General features: G+C 52.8%; 1 protein-coding gene across 1 annotated transcript in view; it reads right to left on the reverse strand.

Moving 5' to 3' along the window:
- The window catches only part of LOC139247679 (complement C1r-A subcomponent-like), a 27,008-nt gene extending 9,029 nt beyond the window's left edge, over nt 1–17,979 (reverse strand). The window contains exons 1-7 of the mRNA XM_070871762.1: nt 17,821–17,979; nt 16,589–16,766; nt 14,382–14,513; nt 11,532–11,725; nt 10,147–10,294; nt 7,412–7,530; nt 4,625–4,744 (exon numbers count right to left, since the gene is read on the reverse strand). Coding sequence (XP_070727863.1) covers nt 4,625–4,744; nt 7,412–7,530; nt 10,147–10,294; nt 11,532–11,725; nt 14,382–14,513; nt 16,589–16,766; nt 17,821–17,979 — 1,050 coding nt within the window. The remainder of the gene's footprint in view (nt 1–4,624; nt 4,745–7,411; nt 7,531–10,146; nt 10,295–11,531; nt 11,726–14,381; nt 14,514–16,588; nt 16,767–17,820) is intronic.
- Nucleotides 17,980–19,400: the final 1,421 nt, after the last annotated feature.

Genomic DNA, 19,400 nt, shown 5'->3' on the forward strand with positions numbered 1-19,400 from the left:
GACCCCCCCCCCTTACTGAGGGAAAGGTTGAGTAGGTTGGGCCTCTAACTCATTGGAGTCAGGAGAATGAGAGGTGATCTTATCGAAACTTCTAAGGGGGGCTTGATACGGTGGATGCAGAGAGGGATGTTCCACTGATGGGGGAGACTAGAACTAGGGGCATGGGTCTTAGAATAAGGGCTGGCCATTTAAAACTGAGATGAGGAGGAATTTCTTCTCTCAGAGGGTTGTAAATCTGTGGAATTCTCTGCCCCAGAGAGCTGTGGAAGCCGGGAACATTGAATAAATTTAAGGCGGAGATGGACAGATTTTTGAGCGATAAGGGAGGGAAGGGTTATGGGGAGTGGGCGGGGAAGTGGAGCTGAGTCATGATCAGATCAGCCATGATCTTATTGAATGGCGGAGCAGGCTCGAGGGGCCGAATGGCCGACTCCTGCTCCTATTTCTTATGTTCTTATGTTCTCGTGATGTTCACAAGACCCAATAAAACCCAGCCAGTTGGGTTCGGGGATCCACGATGGGGCAGGTGGTTGTGAGCCTGGTGGATGAACTGGTAATGTGTCTTGTGATTAATAGCAATGTCTTGCTACGTATTCTTAAGCAAAGAACCCATGAAGCAAATATATTACAAACGCAACTCACAGAAGACAGGGTGGGAGGAAATCATAGAAATTTACAGCAGGGAACAAGGCCTGACCAAGAGCCACCCCGGCCTAATCCCACTTTCCCGCTCTCGGTCCATAGCCCTGTAGGTTACGGCACTTCAAGGTGCACTGCCTGCCAAATGTGGGGAGGGTTTCTGCCTCTACCACCCTTTCAGGCAGTGGGTTCCAGACCCTGCCCCAGACCCCCTCCACCCTCTCCCCTCAAATCCCCTCTAAACCTCCCCCCAATTACTTTCAATCCAAGCCCCCTGGTTGTTGACCCCTCTGCCCAGGGAAACAGGTCCGTCCTATCCACTCTATCCAGGCCCCTCATCATTTTATACACCTCAGTCAGGTCTCCCCTCAGCCTCCTCTGATCCAAAGAAAACAACCCCGGCCTATCCAATCTTTCCTCATCGCTAAAATTCTCCAGTCCCGGCAACATCCTGGTAAATCTCCTCTGTACCCTCTCCAGTGCAACATCCTGGTAAATCTCCTCTGTACCCTCTCCAGTGCAACATCCTGGTAAATCTCCTCTGCACCCTCTCCAGTGCAACATCCTGGTAAATCTCCTCTGTACCCTCTCTAGTGCAACATTCTGGTAAATCTCCTCTGCACCCTCTCTAGTGCAACATTCTGGTAAATCTCCTCTGTACCCTCTCCAGTGCAACATCCTGGTAAATCTCCTCTGTACCCTCTCTAGTGCAACATCCTGGTAAATCTCCTCTGTACCCTCTCCAGTGCAACATCCTGGTAAATCTCCTCTGTACCCTCTCTAGTACAACATCGTGGTAAATCTCCTCTGTACCCTCTGGTGCAACATCATGGTAAATCTCCTCTGTACCCTCTCTAGTGCAACATCCTGGTACATCTCCTCTGCACCCTCTCTAGTGCAATAACATCCTTCCTGTAATGTGGTGACCAGAACTGCACGCAGTACTCCAGCTGTGGCCTAACCAGTGTTTTATGCAGTTCAAGCATAACCTCCCTGCTCTTGTATTCCATGCCTCGGCTAATAAAGGCAAGTATTCCGTATGCCTTTCTAACCAACTTATCTACCTGACCTGCTACTAATACTTGTATTAAACCTGTATTGGATTATATTAAACCTGTATAGAACCTTATCTGATTGATTGTCTCATGATTTGAGATAGTGGAATGGCAATATGATATTACTGTATCGATGCTTTTAAGTTGTTGGAAAATTTGCCCACAGACAAAAAGTTCACACTCAAAGGAGTTCATGGCCCGCTCAGTACTAAATAAAATATTAGAGGGAACATTGGACCAGGTACTTAGCCTTGCTGAACCCCAGTCACAAAATTACCCATCATACATTACCCTTTGCTTCCTGCCACAGCCAATTTTGCAACCAACTTACATAGAAACATAGAAACATAGAAAATAGGTGCAGGAGTAGGCCATTCGGCCCTTCGAGCCTGCACCACCATTCAATAAGATCATGGCTGATCATTCCCTCAGTACCCCTTTCCTGCTTTCTCTCCATACCCCTTGATCCCTTTAGCCGTAAGGGCCACATCTAACTCCCTCTTGAATATATCCAATGGACTGGCATCAACAACTCTCTGTGGTAGAGAATTCCACAGGTTCACAATTCTCTGAGTGAAGAAGTTTCTCCTCATCTCGGTCCTAAATGGCTTACCCCTTATCCTTAGACTGTGACCCCTGGTTCTGGACTTCCCCAACATCAGGAACAGTCTTCCTGCATCTAACCTGTCCAATCCCGTCAGAATTTTTTGTATGTTTCTATGAGATCCCCTCTCATCCTTCTAAACTCCAGTGAATATAAGCCTAGTCGATCCAGTCTCTCCTCATATGTCAGTCCTGCCATCCTGGGAATCAGTCTGGTGAACCTTGGCTGTACTCCCTCAATAGCAAGAACGTCCTTCCTCAGATTAGGAGACCAAAACTGAACACAATATTCCAGGTGAGGCCTCACCAAGGCCCTGTACAACTGTAGCAACACCTCCCTGCCCCTGTACTCAAATCCCCTCGCTATGAAGACCAACATACCATTTGCCTTCTTCACCGCCTGCTGTACCTGCATGCCAACTTTCAATGACTGATGTACCATGACACCCAGGTCTCGTTGCACCTCCCCTTTTCCTAATCTTCCACCATTCAGATAATAATCTGCCTTCCTGTTTTTGCCACCAAAGTGGATAACCTCACATTTAGCCACATTATACTGCATCTGCCATGCATTTGCCCACTCACCTAACCTGTCCAAGTCATCCTGCAGCCTCTTTCCCTTGGATCCCAAATGCTTTTCCATTTTTGTTGAGGCCAGTTCATTAGATATATTCAAAAGGGAGTTAGATATGGCCCTTATGGCTAAAGGGATCAAGGGGTATGGAGAGAAAGCAGGAAAGGGGTACTGAGGGAATGATCAGTCATGATCATATTGAATGGTGGTGCAGGCTCGAAGGGCCGAATGGCCTACTCCTGCACCTATTTTCTGTGTTTCTATGTTTCAGGGATCTGTGGACAAGCACTCCAAGGGCCCTTTGTTCATCTACACTTCCCATTTAATGTGTATTCCCTTTCCTTATTAGCCCTCCCCAAGTGCATTACCTCACACGTTTCCAAATTAAACTCCATTTGCCACTGCTCTGCCCACCTGACCAGTAAATTGATATCCTCCTGCAGCCCATTACTTTCCTCTTCATTATCAACCACACAGCCAATTCTAGTGTCAGGGGCAAACTTCTTAATCATACCCCCGATATTCAAGTCTCATCATCATCATAGGCAGTCCCTCGGAATCGAGGAAGACTTGCTTCCACTCTAACAGTGAGTCCTGAGGTGACTGAACAGTCCAATACGAGAGCCACACTCCCTGTCACAGGTGGGACAGACAGTGGTTGAGGGAAGGGGAGGGTGGGACTGGTTTGCCGCACGCTCCTTCCGCTGCCTGCGCTTGGTCTCTGCACGCTCTTGGCGGCGAGACTCGAGGTGCTCAGCGCCCTCCCGGATGCGCTTCCCCCACTTAGGGGCGGACTGGTCTTTGGGCCAGGGACTCCCAGGTGTCGGTGGGTATGTTGCATTTTTATCAGGGAGGGGTGTCCCTTGTAACGTTTCCTCTGCCCACCTGGGGCTCGCTTGCCGTGAAGGAGTTCCGAGTCGAGCGCTCGCTTTGGGAGTCTCGTGTCTGGGAGGCGTGCGGACGATGTGGCCCTGCCCAGCGGAGCTGGTTGAGTGTGGTCAGTGCTTCGATGCTGGGGATGTTGGCCTGGTCGAGGACGCTAACGTTGGTGCGTCTGTCCTCCCGGGGGATTTGCAGGATCTTGCGGAGACAGCGTTGGTGGTATTTCTCCAGCGACTTGAGGTGTCTGCTGTACATGGTCCATGTCTCTGAGCCATACAGGAGGGCGGGTATCACTACAGCCCTGTAGACCATGAGCTGGGGGTGAGATACCTACTGTACATGGTCCATGTCTCTGAGCCATACAGGAGGGCGGGTATCACTACAGCCCTGTAGACCATGAGCTGGGGGTGAGATACCTACTGTACATGGTCCATGTCTCTGAGCCATACAGGAGGGCGGGTATCACTACAGCCCTGTAGACCATGAGCTGGGGGTGAGATACCTACTGTACATGGTCCATGTCTCTGAGCCATACAGGAGGGCGGGTATCACTACAGCCCTGTAGACCATGAGCTTGGTGGTAGGTTTGAGGGCCTGATCTTCAAACACTCTTTTCCTCAGACGGCCGAAGGCTGCACTGGCGCACTGGAGGTGGTGTTGGATCTCGTCGTCGATGCCAAGTCTAGATCATTGATATGTACCACAAAGGGACCCAGTACTGAGCCCTGCGGAACCCCCACTGGACCAACCTTCTCACCACAAGTAGTGACGAGTAGTTACTATGCCATGCGTGGAAATTTGGGTCAAGCAGTAACTCCAGCAGGGGTGGCCTGTTCCCTTGCTGCGCACTCTGTGTTACGCACGACCTTACCCAACGCGTCAAGATAACGCGTGTCAAACCAGACTCACTGTTACAGGTCGGGATAATTTCCTTGTTCCATTCTCCAGTTCCAGTGCACACCATTTTGAACGCCTTTAATTCTTTGTCAATCTGCGTTGGAGACACAATTGGACCAGTTCAAACCCAAAGCGACATCACCAGATACGTAAAACATTGACAATTGAATTTATATGGCTCCCACAACTTAGTGAGGCGTCCCCAGGTGCGGCACAGGAGTGTTCCACCATGAAAATTTGACACCGAGCCGCATAAGGAGAGATGAGGGACAGGTGGCCAAAAGCTGGGTCAAAGAGGTCGGTTTTAAGGAGCGTCTCGAAGGAGGAGAGAGAGGTCGAGAGGCGGAGAGGTTTAGGGAGGGAGTTCCAGAGCTTGGGGCACAGGCAACAGAAGGCACGGCCACCGATGGTGGAGCGATTATAATCAGGGATGGTCAGGAGGGCAGAATTAGAGGAGTGCAGACATCTTGGGGGGTTGTGGGGGTTGGAGGGGGTTACAGAGATAGGGAGGGGTGTAGGGGCTGGAGGGGGTTACAGAGATAGGGAGGGGTGTAGGAGCTGGAGGGGGTTACAGAGATAGGGAGGGGTGTAGGAGCTGGAGGGGGTTACAGAGATAGGGAGGGGTGTAGGGGTTGGAGGGGGTTACAGAGATAGGGAGGGGTGTAGGGGTTGGAGGGGGTTACAGAGATAGGGAGGGGTGTAGGGGCTGGAGGCGGTTACAGAGATAGGGAGGGGTGTAGGAGCTGGAGGGGGTTACAGAGATAGGGAGGGGTGTAGGAGCTGGAGGGGGTTACAGAGATAGGGAGGGGTGTAGGGGTTGGAGGGGGTTACAGAGATAGGGAGGGGTGTAGGGGCTGGAGCAGGTTACAGAGATAGGGAGGGGTGTAGGAGCTGGAGGGGGTTACAGAGATAGGGAGGGGTGTAGGGGCTGGAGGGGGTTACAGAGATAGGGAGGGGTGTAGGAGCTGGAGGGGGTTACAGAGATAGGGAGGGGTGTAGGGGCTGGAGGAGGTTACAGAGATAGGGAGGGGTGTCGGGGCTGGAGGAGGTTACAGAGATAGGGAGGGGTTGTGGGGCCGGAGGAGATTCATCCTCATCATCATAGGCAATTCCTCGGAATCGAGGAAGACTTGCTTCCACTCTAACAGTGAGTTCTCAGGTGGCTGAACAGTCCAATACGGGAACCACAGTCCCTGTCACAGGTGGGACAGACAGTGGTTGAGGGAAGGGGAGGGTGGGACTGGTTTGCCGCACGCTCCTTCCGCTGCCTGCGCTTGCTTTCTGCACGCTCTCGGCGACGAGACTCGAGGTGCTCAGCGCCCTCCCGGATGCACTTCCTCCACTTAGGGCGGACTGGTCTTTGGGCCAGGGACTCCCAGGTGTCGGTGGGGATGTTGCACTTTATCAGGGAGGGGGTGTCCCTTGTAACGTTTCCTCTGCCCACCTTTGGCTCGTTTGCCGTGTAGGAGTTCCGAGTAGAGCGCTTGCTTTGGGAGTCTCGTGTCTGGGGGGCGTGCGGACGATGTGGCCCTGCCCAGCGGAGCTGGTCGAGTGTGGTCAGTGCTTCGATGCTGGGGATGTTGGGCCTGGTCGAGGACGCTAACGTTGGTGCGTCTGTCCTCCCAGGGGATATGCAGGATCTTGCGGCGACATCGTTGGTGATATTTCTCCAGCGACTTGAGGAGGTTACAGAGATAGGGAGGGGGGCCACGGAGGCATTTGTAAACACGAATGAGACTTTTGAAATTGAGGCATTGCTTAACCGGGAGCCAATGTCGGTCAACGAGCACAGGGGGTGATGGGTGAGTGGGACTCAGTGCGAGTTAGGACATGGGGCAGTGAGCACAGGGGGTGATGGGTGAGCGGGACATGGTGCGAGTTAGGACACGGGGGCAGTGAGCACAGGGGGTGATGGGTGAGCGGGACTCGGTGCGAGTTAGGACACGGGGTCAGTGAGCACAGGGGGTGATGGGTGAGCGGGACATGGTGCGAGTTAGGACACGGGGGCAGCTGAGTTTTGGATCACCTCTGGTTTACGTTGGGTAGAATAAGAACATGAGAACATAAGAAATAGGAGCAGGAGTAGGCCATTCGGCCCCTCGAGCCTGCTCCGCCACTTAATACCATCATGGCTGATCCGATCATGGACACAGCTCCACTTCCCTGCCCGCCCCCTTATCCCCTTATCGGTTAAGGAACTGTCTATCTCTGTCTTAAATATATTCAATGTCCCGGCTTCCACAGCTCTCTGGGGCAGAGAATTCCACAGATTTACAACCCTCTGAGAGAAGAAATTCCTCCTCATCTCAGGTTTAAATGGGCAGCCCCTTATTCTAAGACCATGTCCCCTAGTTCTAGTCTCCCCCATCAGTGGAAACATCCTCTCTGCATCCACCTTGTCGAGCCCCCCTCATAATCTTACACGTTTCGATAAGATCACCTCTCATTCTTCTGAATTCCAATGAGTAGAGGCCCAACCTCCTCAACCTTTCCTCATAAGTCAACCCCCTCATCTCCGGAATCAACCGAGTGAACCTTCTCTGAACTGCCTCCAAAGCAAGTCTATCCTTTCGTAAATATGGAAACCAAAACTGCACGCAGTACTCCAGGTGTGGCCTCACCAATACCCTGTATAACTGTAGCAAGACTTCCCTGCTTTTATACTCCATCCCTTTTGCAATAAAGGCCAGGATTGTGGGAGGCCAGCCAGGAGTGCTTGGATTGGTCAAGTCTGGAGGTAACAAACGCAGGAATCACATACTTTCATGATCTTGTAACCAACATCGCATGTGAAAGTCATGTGGTCCAGGAATCGGTAATGTTCCTGAATTGGATGTAGTCTTCCATGATCCAGTCTGTGAAGATGCGGACATTTTATCCCTGGTCAGACAGAAAAAAAAAATGAGACAAGTTCGGGGTTCGATAAAATGCCCCGTTATAAACTTACCAGCTAAATTAAAGCCCATGGGATTAAAGGGGCCAGGCAGGACATAAGAAATAGGAACAGGAGTCGGCCATTCGGCCCCTCGAGCCTGCTCCGCCATTTAATACCATCATGGCTGATCCGATCATGGACACAGCTCCACTTCCCTGCCCGCCCCCTTATCCCCTTATCAGTTAAGGAACTGTCTATCTCTGTCTTAAATATATTCAATGTCCCGGCTCCCACAGCTCTCTGAGGCAGCGAATTCCACAGATTTACAACCCTCTGAGAGAAGAAATTCCTCCTCGTCTCAGTTTTAAATGGGCGGCCTCTTATTCTAAGACCATGCCCCCTAGTTCTAGTCTCCCCCATCAGTGGGAACATCCTCTCTGCATCCACCTTGTCAAGCCCCCCTCATAATCTGATACGTCTCGATAAGATCACCTCTCATTCTTCTGAACTTCAATGTGTATCCGCCCCAACCTGCTCAACCTTTCCTCATAAGACAACCCCCTCATCTCAGGAATCAACCGAGTGAACATTCTCTGTCAGTCTGGAAACGAAATTGCCGAATGGATAGAAAACAGAGAGTATTGGTCAATGGCTATTTTTCAGACTGGAGGGAGGTATGACACTAGGCTGACACTCCGAGTGCAGTACCGAGGGAGAGCCGCACTGTCAGAGGGGCAGTACTGAGGGAGTGCAGCACTGTCGGAGGGGCAGTACTGAGGGAGTGCCACACTGTCGGAGGGGCAGTACTGAGGGAGAGCCGTACTGTCGGAGGGGCAGTACTGAGGGAGAGCCGCACTGTCGGATGGTCGGTACTGAGGGAGTGTCGGAGGGGCAGTACTGAGGGAGCGCCGCACTGTCGGAGAGGCAGTACTGAGGGAGTGCAGCACTGTCGGAGGGGCAGTACTGAGGGAGTGCCGCGCTGTCGGAGGGGCAGTACTGAGGGAGAGCCGCACTGTCGGAGGGGCAGTACTGAGGGAGCGCCGCACTGTCGGAGAGGCAGTACTGAGGGAGTGCAGCACTGTCGGAGGGGCAGTACTGAGGGAGTGCCACACTGTCGGAGGGGCAGTACTGAGGGAGAGCCGTACTGTCGGAGGGGCAGTACTGAGGGAGTGTCGGAGGGGCAGTACTGAGGGAGTGCCGCACTGTCGGAGGGGCAGTACAGAGGGAGTGCCGGACTGTCGGAGGGGCAATACTGAGGGAGTGCCGCACTGTTGGAGGGGCAGTACTGAGGGAGCGCCGCACTGTCGGAGGGGCAGTGCTGAGGGAGTGCTGCACTGTCGGAGGGGCAGTACTGAGGGAGCACCGCACTGTCGGACGGGCAGTGCTGAGGGAGTGCCGCACTGTCGGAGGGGCAGTACTGAGGGAGTGCTGTACTGTCGGAGGGGCAGTACTGAGGGAGTGCTGTACTGTCGGAGGGGCAGTACTGAGGGAGCGCCGCACTGTCGGAGGGGCAGTTCTGAGGGAGCGCCGCACTGTCGGAGGGGCAGTGCTGAGGGAGTGCCGCACTGTCGGAGGGGCACTGCTGAGGGAGTGCCGCACTGTCGGAGGGGCAGTACTGAGGGAGCGCTGCACTGTCGGAGGGCCGTCTTTCAGATGAAACATTAAACCGAGGTCCTGTCTGCTCTCTCAGGTGGATGTAAAAGATCCCGGGGCATTATTTCAAAGAAGAGCAGGGGAGTTCTCCCCGGTGTGCTGGGGCCAATATTTATCCCTCAATCAACATCACAAAAACAAATTATCTGGGTCATTATCACAGTGCTGTGTGTGGGAGCTTGCTGTGCGCAAATTGACTGACAAGAGGTCAGAATTGGAGGCGACCAGAGACCTCGGGGGCGTGTAGGGGCTGGAGGAGGTTACAGAGACAGGGAGGGGTGTAGGGGCTGGAGGAGGTTACAGAGATAGGGAGGGGTGTAGGGGCTGGAGGGGTTTACAGAGATAGGGAGGGGTGTAGGGGCTGGAGGGGTTTACAGAGATAGGGAGGGGTGTAGGAGCTGGAGGGGTTTACAGAGATAGGGAGGGGTGTAGGGGCTGGAGGAGGTTACAGAGATAGGGAGGGGTGTAGGGGCTGGAGGAGGTTACAGAGATAGGGAGGGGTGTAGGGGCTGGAGGGGTTTACAGAGATAGGGAGGGGTGTAGGAGCTGGAGGGGTTTACAGAGATAGGGAGGGGTGTAGGGGCTGGAGGAGGTTACAGAGATAGGGAGAGGTGAAGGGGCTGGAGGGGTTTACAGAGATAGGGAGGGGTGTAGGGGCTGGAGGGGTTTACAGAGAGAGGGTGGGGTGTAGGGGCTGGAGGGGTTTACAGAGATAGGGAGGGGTGTAGGGGCTGGAGGAGGTTACAGAGATAGGGAGGGGTGTAGGGGCTGGAGGGGTTTACAGAGATAGGGAGGGGTGTAGGGGCTGGAGGAGGTTACAGAGATAGGGAGGGGTGTAGGGGCTGGAGGAGGTTACAGAGATAGGGAGGGGTGTAGGGGCTGGAGGGGTTTAAATAGATCGGGAGCGGGGTAATTAGCGACACATAATGAGTAACGTCAGGGCCCAGTGATCGGGCGGAGAGAATTACGATCAGTGGTGTATCTGATCTTCCAGCCTCGACTGTCGCCCGAGCCATCCGTGTTGAAGAGAATGTTGACAGCGTTACTCTGTGTTTCAAACGGCGTCAGTTTCTGGTTCCCGCACAAGGGACCTTTCACAATGTCCCGGTATTCGATCTGAAACCAAGGCGAATTCACAGACCAGTCATCGATCCATCGCTCACAAAACCTCAACTCTTGCCGCAGGGCACCTGAAATTTACCACCAGATACAGAGTAAAGCTCCCTCTACACTGTCCCATCAAACACTCCCAGGGCAGGTACAGCACGGGGTTAGATACAGAGTAAAGCTCCCTCTACACTGTCCCATCAAACACTCCCAGGGCAGGTACAGGGGGTTAGATACAGAGTAAAGCTCCCTCCACACTGTCCCATCAAACACTCCCAGGGCAGGTACAGGGGGTTAGATACAGAGTAAAGCACCCTCTACACTGTCCCATCAAACACTCCCAGGGCAGGTACAGGGGGTTAGATACAGAGTAAAGCACCCTCTACACTGTCCCATCAAACACTCCCAGGGCAGGTACAGGGGGTTAGATACAGAGTAAAACTCCCTCTACACTGTCCCATCAAACACTCCCAGGGCAGGTATAGGGGGTTAGATACAGAGTAAAGCTCCCTCTACACTGTCCCATCAAACACTCCCAGGGCAGGTATAGGGGGTTAGATACAGAGTAAAGCTCCCTCTACACTGTCCCATCAAACACTCCCAGGGCAGGTACAGTGGGTTAGATACAGAGTAAAGCTCACTCTACACTGTCCCATCAAACACTCCCAGGGCAGGTACAGCACAGGGTTAGATACAGAGTAAAGCTCCCTCTACACTGTCCCATCAAACACTCCCAGGGCAGGTACAGCACGGGGTTAGATACAGAGTAAAGCTCCCTCTACACTGTCCCATCAAACACTCCCAGGGCAGGTACAGGGGGTTAGATACAGAGTAAAGCTCCCTCTACACTGTCCCATCAAACACTCCCAGGGCAGGTACAGCACAGGGTTAGATACAGAGTAAAGCTCCCTCTACACTGTCCCATCAAACACTCCCAGGGCAGGTACAAGGGGTTAGAGACAGAGTAAAGCTCCCTCTACACTGTCCCATCACACACTCCCAGGGCAGGTACAGGGGGTTAGATACAGAGTAAAGCTCCCTCTACACTGTCCCATCAAACACTCCCAGGGCAGGTACAGCACAGGGTTAGATACAGAGTAAAGCTCCCTCTACACTGCCCCATCAAACACTCCCAGGGCAGGTACAGCACGGGGTTAGATACAGAGTAAAGCTCCCTCGACACTGTCCCACAAGGTACCCGAGGCAGAGATTGGAAGGACTGGGTATATTCATGGCGGACTCTCACCGTTAGATCATCGTACGGACAGTGGACCTCATGGTGGGAGTCAATCTCAAACACGTCACGGAACTCCAGGCTGATGACAAATCCTTGTTCCACTCTGATACTATAGTTGCAGTTGAGGTTCGGAGGATAAGGCCTGGGATAGTCAGGGCTCATCACGTGTCCCGAGATCTGGTTGAAGAATTGCTGGCATCCGACTGGGAAACGGGAAGGAGGACAACAGAATATAAGTTAAGAAATAGGAGCAGGAGTCGGCCATACGGCCCCTCGAGCCTGCTCCGCCATTTAATACGATCATGGCTGATCCGATCATGGACACAGCTCCAATTCCCCGCCCGCCCCCCATAACCCTTCACTCCCTTACCGTTCCAAAAGGCTGTCTATCTGTGCCTTAAATATATTCAGTGAGGTTCGAGGTCAACTCACGTTGAACTTCCAACCTCTCGCGAACCAGCGAAATGCTCGGAATGTAAAACGGGAAAGGCTGATGAATATTGTGTACAGTTTTGGTCTAATCTGAGGAAGGACATTCTTGCTATTGAGGGAGTGCAGCGAAGGTTCACCAGACTGATTCCCGGGATGGCAGGACTGACATATGAAGAAAGACTGGATCGACTCGGCTTATATTCACTGGAATTTCGAAAAATGAGAGGGCATCTCATAGAAACATATAAAATTCTGACGGGATTGGACAGGTTAGATGCGGGAAGAATGTTCCCGATGTTGGGGAAGTCCAGAACCAGGGGTCACAGTCTAAGGATAAGGGGTAAGCCATTTAGGACCGAGATGAGGAGAAACTTCTTCACCCAGAGAGTTGTGAACCTGTGGAATTCTCTACCACAGAGAAAGTTGTTGGGGCCAGTTCGTTAGATATATTCAAAAGGGAGTTAGATGTGGCCCTTATGGCTAAAGGGATCAAGGGGTATGGAGAGAAAGCAGGAAAGGGGTACTGAGGGAATGATCAGCCATGATCTTATTGAATGGCGGTGCAGGCTCGAAGGGCCGAATGGCCCACTCCTGCACCTATTTTCTATGTTTCTATGATTCTTTGGTTAGGCCTCAAGTGGAGTATTCTGGCCCATTCTTGGGCACCGCACTTTAGGCAGGATGTGAGGGCCTTGGGGAGGGTACGGAGGGAGATTGACCAGAATGGTTCCAGGGCTGAGGGGACTTCAGTGACGTAGAGAGACTGGAGACTGTGGGGTTGCTCTCTCTGGAGCGGAGACGGTTAAGGGAGAAGATTGAACAGAGGTGTTGAAAATTAGTTGGGGTTTCGATAGAGTAAATAGGGTGACACTCGTTCCAGTGGTGGGAGGGTTGGTAACCAGAGGGAGACTGATTGAAGATAATCAGCAAAGAAGCAGAGGGGGAGAGGAGGAGAATTTATTTAACGCAGATCTGGAACGCGCTGCTTGAAAGGATGGTGAGAGCAGACTCAAAAGTGACTTTCAAGAATGGAATTGGATAAATATTTGAAGAAGGGAAAATGTTTGGGGATAAGGGCAAAGAATAGGGGCTCGGGGGAGTGGGACGGGCTGACACCTTGGGGCAGCTTGATTCTTTCTGTGCCGATTCGCTCTGTGGGGATCTGTGGGGGAGAGGGAACTGGTGTGAGAGACTTATTCAATCGTAAACCGCAATTCCACTTCGATATTTCTACTCTCAACACAAGCATGTGTCGTTAACTGCCAACCTGTAGCACGCAGACCGAGCGCAATCTCCCTCTCTCCCTCTGTCTGTCTCTCTCTCTGTCTCTCTCTCTCTCTCTCCCTCTCTCTCCCTCTGTCTGTCTCTCTCTCTGTCTCTCTCTCTCTCTGTCGCTCCTTCTCTCTCTCTCTGTCTCTCTGTCTCTCTCTCCCTCTCTCTCTCTCTGGCTCTCTCTCTCTCTCTCTCTCTCTCTCTCTCTCTGTCTGTCTCTCTCTCTCTCTGTCGCTACTTCTCTCTCTCTCTCTCTCTCTCTCTCTGTCTCTCTCTCTCTCTCTGTCGCTCCTTCTCTCTCTCTCTGTCTCTCTCGGTCTCTCTCTCTCTCTCTCTCTTTCTCTGTTTCGCTCTGTCTCTCTCTCTCTCTCTCGCTCCTTCTCTCTCTCTCTGTCTCTGTCTCTGTCTCTCTCTCTCGCTCTGTCTCTCTCTCTATCGCTCGTTCCTTCTCTCTCTCTCTCTCTGTGTCTCTCTCTCTCTCTCGCTCCTTCTCTCTCTCTCTGTCTCTCTCTCTCTCTCTCTTTCTCTCTCTGTCTCAGTTTCTCTGTTTCTCTCTCTCTCTTTCTGTCTCTCACTCTCTCTCTCTCTGTCTCTCTGTTTCCCTCTCTCTCTTTCTGTCTCTCTGTCTCTCTCCATCTCTCCCTCACTCTCTGTCCCTCTTTCTCTCTCTGTGTCTCTCTCTCTGTCTCCCTCTCTCTCTCTGTCTCTCTCTCTCTCTCTCCCTCACTCGCTGTCTCTCTCTCTCTGTCTCTCGCTCTCTGTCTGTCTGTCTCTCTCTCTCTCTGTCTCTCACTCTCTCTCTCTGTCTCTCTGCCTCCCTCTCTCTCTTTCTTTCTCTCTGTCTCTCTTCATCTCTCCCTCACTCTCTGTCTCTCTCTCTCTCTGTGTCCCTCTCTCTCTGTCTCTCTGTCTCTCTCTCTCTCTCTGTCTCCCACTCTCTCTTTCTGTCTCTCTGTCTCTCTCCATCTCTCCCTCACTCTCTGTCTCACCCTCTGTGTGTGTCTCTCTGTCTCTCTCTCTCTCTCTGTCTCTCTCTCTCTCTCTCTGTCTTTCTCTCTCTCTCGCTCTCTTTGTCTCTCTCTCTCTATCGCTCTCTCTGTCTCCCTCCCTTTCTCTCTCTCTCTCTCTCTCCCTCCCGTGTCCAACTCTCCGCACCTTTACAGCTTTTGCCATCATCTTGCAGTTGGTATCCATGATGACAGGAACAGAAGTAGCTGCCAAGAGAGTTGTGACAGAGGTGGTCACATGGCAGAGTGTCCTCAACCTGCGTCTCACATTCATCGACATCTGGAATACACAACATCGAGCGTTCACTGAGACCGGGCACTCCCCGGGCAGGTACAGCACGGGGTTAGATACAGAGTAAAGCTCCCTCTACACTGTCCCATCAAACACTCCCAGGGCAGGTACAGCACGGGGTTAGATACAGAGTAAAGCTCCCTCTACACTGTCCCATTAAACACTCCCAGGGCAGGTACAGAGGGTTAGATACAGAGTAAAGCTCCCTCTACAATGTCCCATCAAACACTCCCAGGGCAGGTACAGCACGGGGTTAGATACGGAGTAAAGCTCCCTCTACACTGTCCCATCAAACACTCCCAGGGCAGGTACAGCACGGGGTTAGATACAGAGTAAAGCTCCCTCGACACTGTCCCATCAAACACTCCCGGGGCAGGTACAGCACGGGGTTAGATACAGAGTAAAGCTCCCTCAACACTGTCCCATCAAACACTCCCAGGGCAGGTACAGCACGGGGTTAGATACAGAGTAAAACTCCCTCTACACTGTCCCATCAAACACTCCCAGGGCAGGTACAGGGGGTTAGATACAGAGTAAAGCTCCCTCTACAATGTCCCATCAAACACTCCCAGGGCAGGTACAGGGGGTTAGGTACAGAGTAAAGCTCCCTCTACACTGTCCCATCAAACACTCCCAGGGCAGGTACAGCACGGGGTTAGATACAGAGTAAAGCTCCCTCTACACTGCCCCATCAAACACTCCCAGGGCAGGTACAGGGGGTTAGATACAGAGTAAAGTTCCCTCTGCACTGTCCCATCAAACACTCCCAGGGCAGGTACAGGTGGTTAGATACAGAGTAAAGCTCTCTCTACACTGTTCCATCAAACACTCCCAGGGCAGGTACAGAGGGTTAGATACAGAGTAAAGCTCCCTCTACACTATCCCATCAAACACTCCCAGGGCAGGTACAGGGGGTTAGATACAGAGTAAAGCTCCCTCTACACTGTCCCATCAAACACTCCCAGGGCAGGTACAGCACGGAGTTAGATACAGAGTAAAGCTCCCTCTACACTGTCCCATCAAACACTCCCAGGGCAGGTACAGGGGGTTAGATACAGAGTAAAGCTCCCTCTACACTGTCCCATCAAACACTTCCAGGGCAGATACAGCACGGGGTTAGATACAGAGTAAAGCTCCCTCTACACTGTCCCATCAAACACTCCCAGGGCAGGTACAGCACAGGGTTAGATACAGAGTAAAGCTCCCTCTACACTGTCCCATCAAACACTCCCAGGGCAGGTACAGGGGGTTAGATACAGAGTAAAGCTCCCTCTACACTGTCCCATCAAACACTCCCAGGGCAGGTACAGGGGGTTAGATATAGAGTAAAGCTCCCTCTACAGTGTCCCATCAAACACTCCCAGGGCAGGTACAGCACGGAGTTAGATATAGAGTAAAGCTCCCTCTACACTGTCCCATCAAACACTCCCAGGGCAGGTACAGAGGGTTAGATACAGAGTAAAGCTCCCTCTACACTATCCCATCAAACACTCCCAGGGCAGGTACAGGGGGTTAGATACAGAGTAAAGCTCCCTCTACACTGTCCCATCAAACACTCCCAGGGCAGGTACAGCACGGAGTTAGATACAGAGTAAAGCTCCCTCTACACTGTCCCATCAAACACTCCCAGGGCAGGTACAGGGGGTTAGATACAGAGTAAAGCTCCCTCTACACTGTCCCATCAAACACTCCCAGGGCAGGTACAGGGGGTTAGATATAGAGTAAAGCTCCCTCTACAGTGTCCCATCAAACACTCCCAGGGCAGGTACAGGGGGTTAGATACAGAGTAAAGCTCCCTCTACACTGTCCCATCAAACACTCCCAGGGCAGGTACAGGGGGTTAGATACAGAGTAAAGCTTCCTCTACACTGTCCCATCAAACACTCCCAGGGCAGGTACAGGGGGTTAGATACAGAGTAAAGCTCCCTCTACACTGTCCCATCAAACACTCCCAGGGCAGGTGGTGGAGTGAGGGACATGGAGAGGACTTGGCCATTTGGCCTGCTGGTCTCCGTGTCCCCCACCTCACACACGTGACGCAGTAATTCCCACTCAGTATTTACCGATGGCTTCGTAATGGATGAGGAATCCCAGGTAGGTCCCTTCGTTGGAAAAGTCCGACTTGAACTCCAGATCCATGGTGTTCCGCTTGGAAATCAGTAGCTGCCTCCCAGGGGGGTTCCCGCTGATCGTGTTGTCACTCCCGCAGAATGATCCGAGGGATTTCCCTTCCGAGGATACCTAGAGAAAGTGTGGTATCTTCACAGAGCACAGCACACACAGCTTCCTAACATGCAGGCTGCTCTCTGAGCACTCTCCGGAAAGCTGCCTGTTGTTTAATGATTAACTATGCAGTTGCAGTACACAATACGTCCACATCCACAGTGTGGCGCTACAAGCATTACAAGCTTACAGATATTACAGAGAGATAGAAAGGAAGTGAGGGAGGGAGGGAGCGATGGAGGGAGGCGGAGAGGGAGAAAGCAAGGAGGGAGCGATGGAGGGAGGGAGGGAGGGAAGAGGAGGAGCAGCAGATGGAAGGTAGGGAGGGAGGGTGGCAAGGAAAGAGGGAAGGAAGGGAAGAAGGAAAGAGGGGATGGAAGGAATGAGGGAGATAGCTAGATTATATATTTTTCTATCGCAGCTCCCTCAGTATTGCCCCTCCGACAGTGCGGCGCTCCCTCAGTACCGCCCCTCCAACAGTGCGGCGCTCCCTCAGTACTGCTCCTCCGACAGTGCAGCGCTCCCTCAGTACTGCCCCTCCGACAGTGCGGCGCTCCCTCAGTACTGCCCCTCCGACAGTGCGGCGCTCCCTCAGTACCGCCCCTCCAACAGTGCGGCGCTCCCTCAGTACCGCCCCTCCGACAGTGCGGCGCTCCCTCAGTACTGCTCCTCCGACAGTGCGGCGCTCCCTCAGTACTGCTCCTCCGACAGTGCGGCGCTCCCTCAGTACTGCTCCTCCGACAGCGCAGTGCGGCACTCCCTCAGTACTGCTCCTCCGACAGCGCAGTGCGGCACTCACTCAGTACTGCCCCTCCGACAGCGCAGTGCGGCGCTCCCTCAGTACTGCCCCTCCGACAGCGCAGTGCGGTGCTCCCTCAGTACTGCCCCTCCGACAGTGCAGTGCGGCGCTCCCTCAGTACTGCACTGGGACTGTCAGCCTAGATTTTTGTGCGGGAGCGAGATTTGAGCCCTCAACCTTCTGCCGTTGGCGACGAGGGTGCTGCCCACCGGGCCACGGTTGAGGTACGGGCGCCCAGGCACCTCCCCTCCCCTTTGCTCGCTCTGTCCTCACCTTGAGGTGATCGTAGATGCATCTCTGTGACGGTTCGACCTGGAAGAAGCTGAACTGGAGCTTGACGCGGTAGCCCAGGGGCACTTCGATCGACCACTTGGCCTGGGTGTCGTTGGGATAGGGAGCGGGGTAGTCCGGCGACGAAATCTCGCCAAACATTTGTCTGGTTGTGCCGCTGGTAACCACGGCCACGGCAGAGACCAACAGCGTCCATCTAGAAAGGGGAACGAGTCCACAGTCAGAGTCAGGTCCCGGGACGGGGCGGGGGGGACAGATCTTCTCGCCCCTTGCAGCAGCCAAGGAGGCCATTTGGCCCATCCTGGCACACCCATGCAGGTGACCCTCAGGTCTCCCACCGCAGTGCCCTCTAGTGGACAGCCTCTGCCACACGGGCAGGAAACCCCGGTCTCCACCAGTTGCACCCTCTAGTGGTGCCAGCATAGTTTATACACAGTGTAAACCTTATTGATCGTACATCAGGTAACAAGTCTCCATCTTATGCAACTATACAGTGACTACACAGAGAGTATATCTATAGTCTGCATATATAACAAGCACAACCCCAGCTTCTCCAGTCTATTAAGAGAATATTATCATTCGCAAGTAAATTGGATAAGTACTTGAAGGGGTAACATGTGCAGGTCTCCGGGGAAAGAGGAGGAGGTGGTGAGGAGGGGGACTAATTGACATGGTCAGCCGTGGTCATAGAGACATAGAAACATCGAAAATAGGTGCAGGAGTAGGACATTTGGCCCTTCGAGCCTGCACCACCATTCAATAAGATCATGGCTGATCATTCCCTCAGTACCCTGTTCCTGCTTTCTCTCCATACCCCTTGATCCCTTTAGCCGTAAGGGCCATATCTAACTCCCTCTTGAATATATCCAATGAACTGGTCTCAACAACTCTCTGCGGCCGGGAATTCCACAGGTTCACAACTCTCTGAGTGAAGAAGTTTCTCCTCATCTCAGTCCTAAGTGGCCTACCCCTTATCCTTAGACTGTGTCCCCTGGTTCTGGACTTCCCCAACATCGGGAACATTCTTCCTGCATCTAATTGTCCAGTCCCGTCAGAATTTTATATGTTTCTATGAGATCCCATCTCATCCTTCTAAACTCCAGCGTATAAAGACCCAGTCGATCCAGTCTCTCCTCATATGTCAGTCCTGCCATCCCGGGAATCAGTCTGGTGAACCTTCGCTGCACTCCCTCAATAGCAAGAACGTCCTTCCTCAGAGTAGGAGACCAAAACTGAACACAATACTCCAGGTGTGGCCTCACTAAGACCCTGTACAACTGCAGTCAGACCTCCCTGCTCCTATACTCAAATCCCCCTAGCGATGAAGGCCAACATGCCATTTGCCTCCTTCACCTCCTGCTGTACCTGCATGCCAACTTTCCACAGGCACCGACAGAAGCACCAGGGTCCAATTCAACCGCACCGGGTTTTTTATTCAACGGACATCTCGTCGCGCTTGGAACTTCACGACCAATCCCACACAACTGGGAACACGCTCCCGGAAAACTGGCAGCAAAGGGCCTGGGCGGTCTCTGAAAGAAGAGACAGGAAGCAGGCCCAAA

This window comes from Pristiophorus japonicus, unplaced genomic scaffold, assembly GCF_044704955.1.
Source record: "Pristiophorus japonicus isolate sPriJap1 unplaced genomic scaffold, sPriJap1.hap1 HAP1_SCAFFOLD_281, whole genome shotgun sequence".
Taxonomy (NCBI): domain Eukaryota; kingdom Metazoa; phylum Chordata; class Chondrichthyes; family Pristiophoridae; genus Pristiophorus; species Pristiophorus japonicus.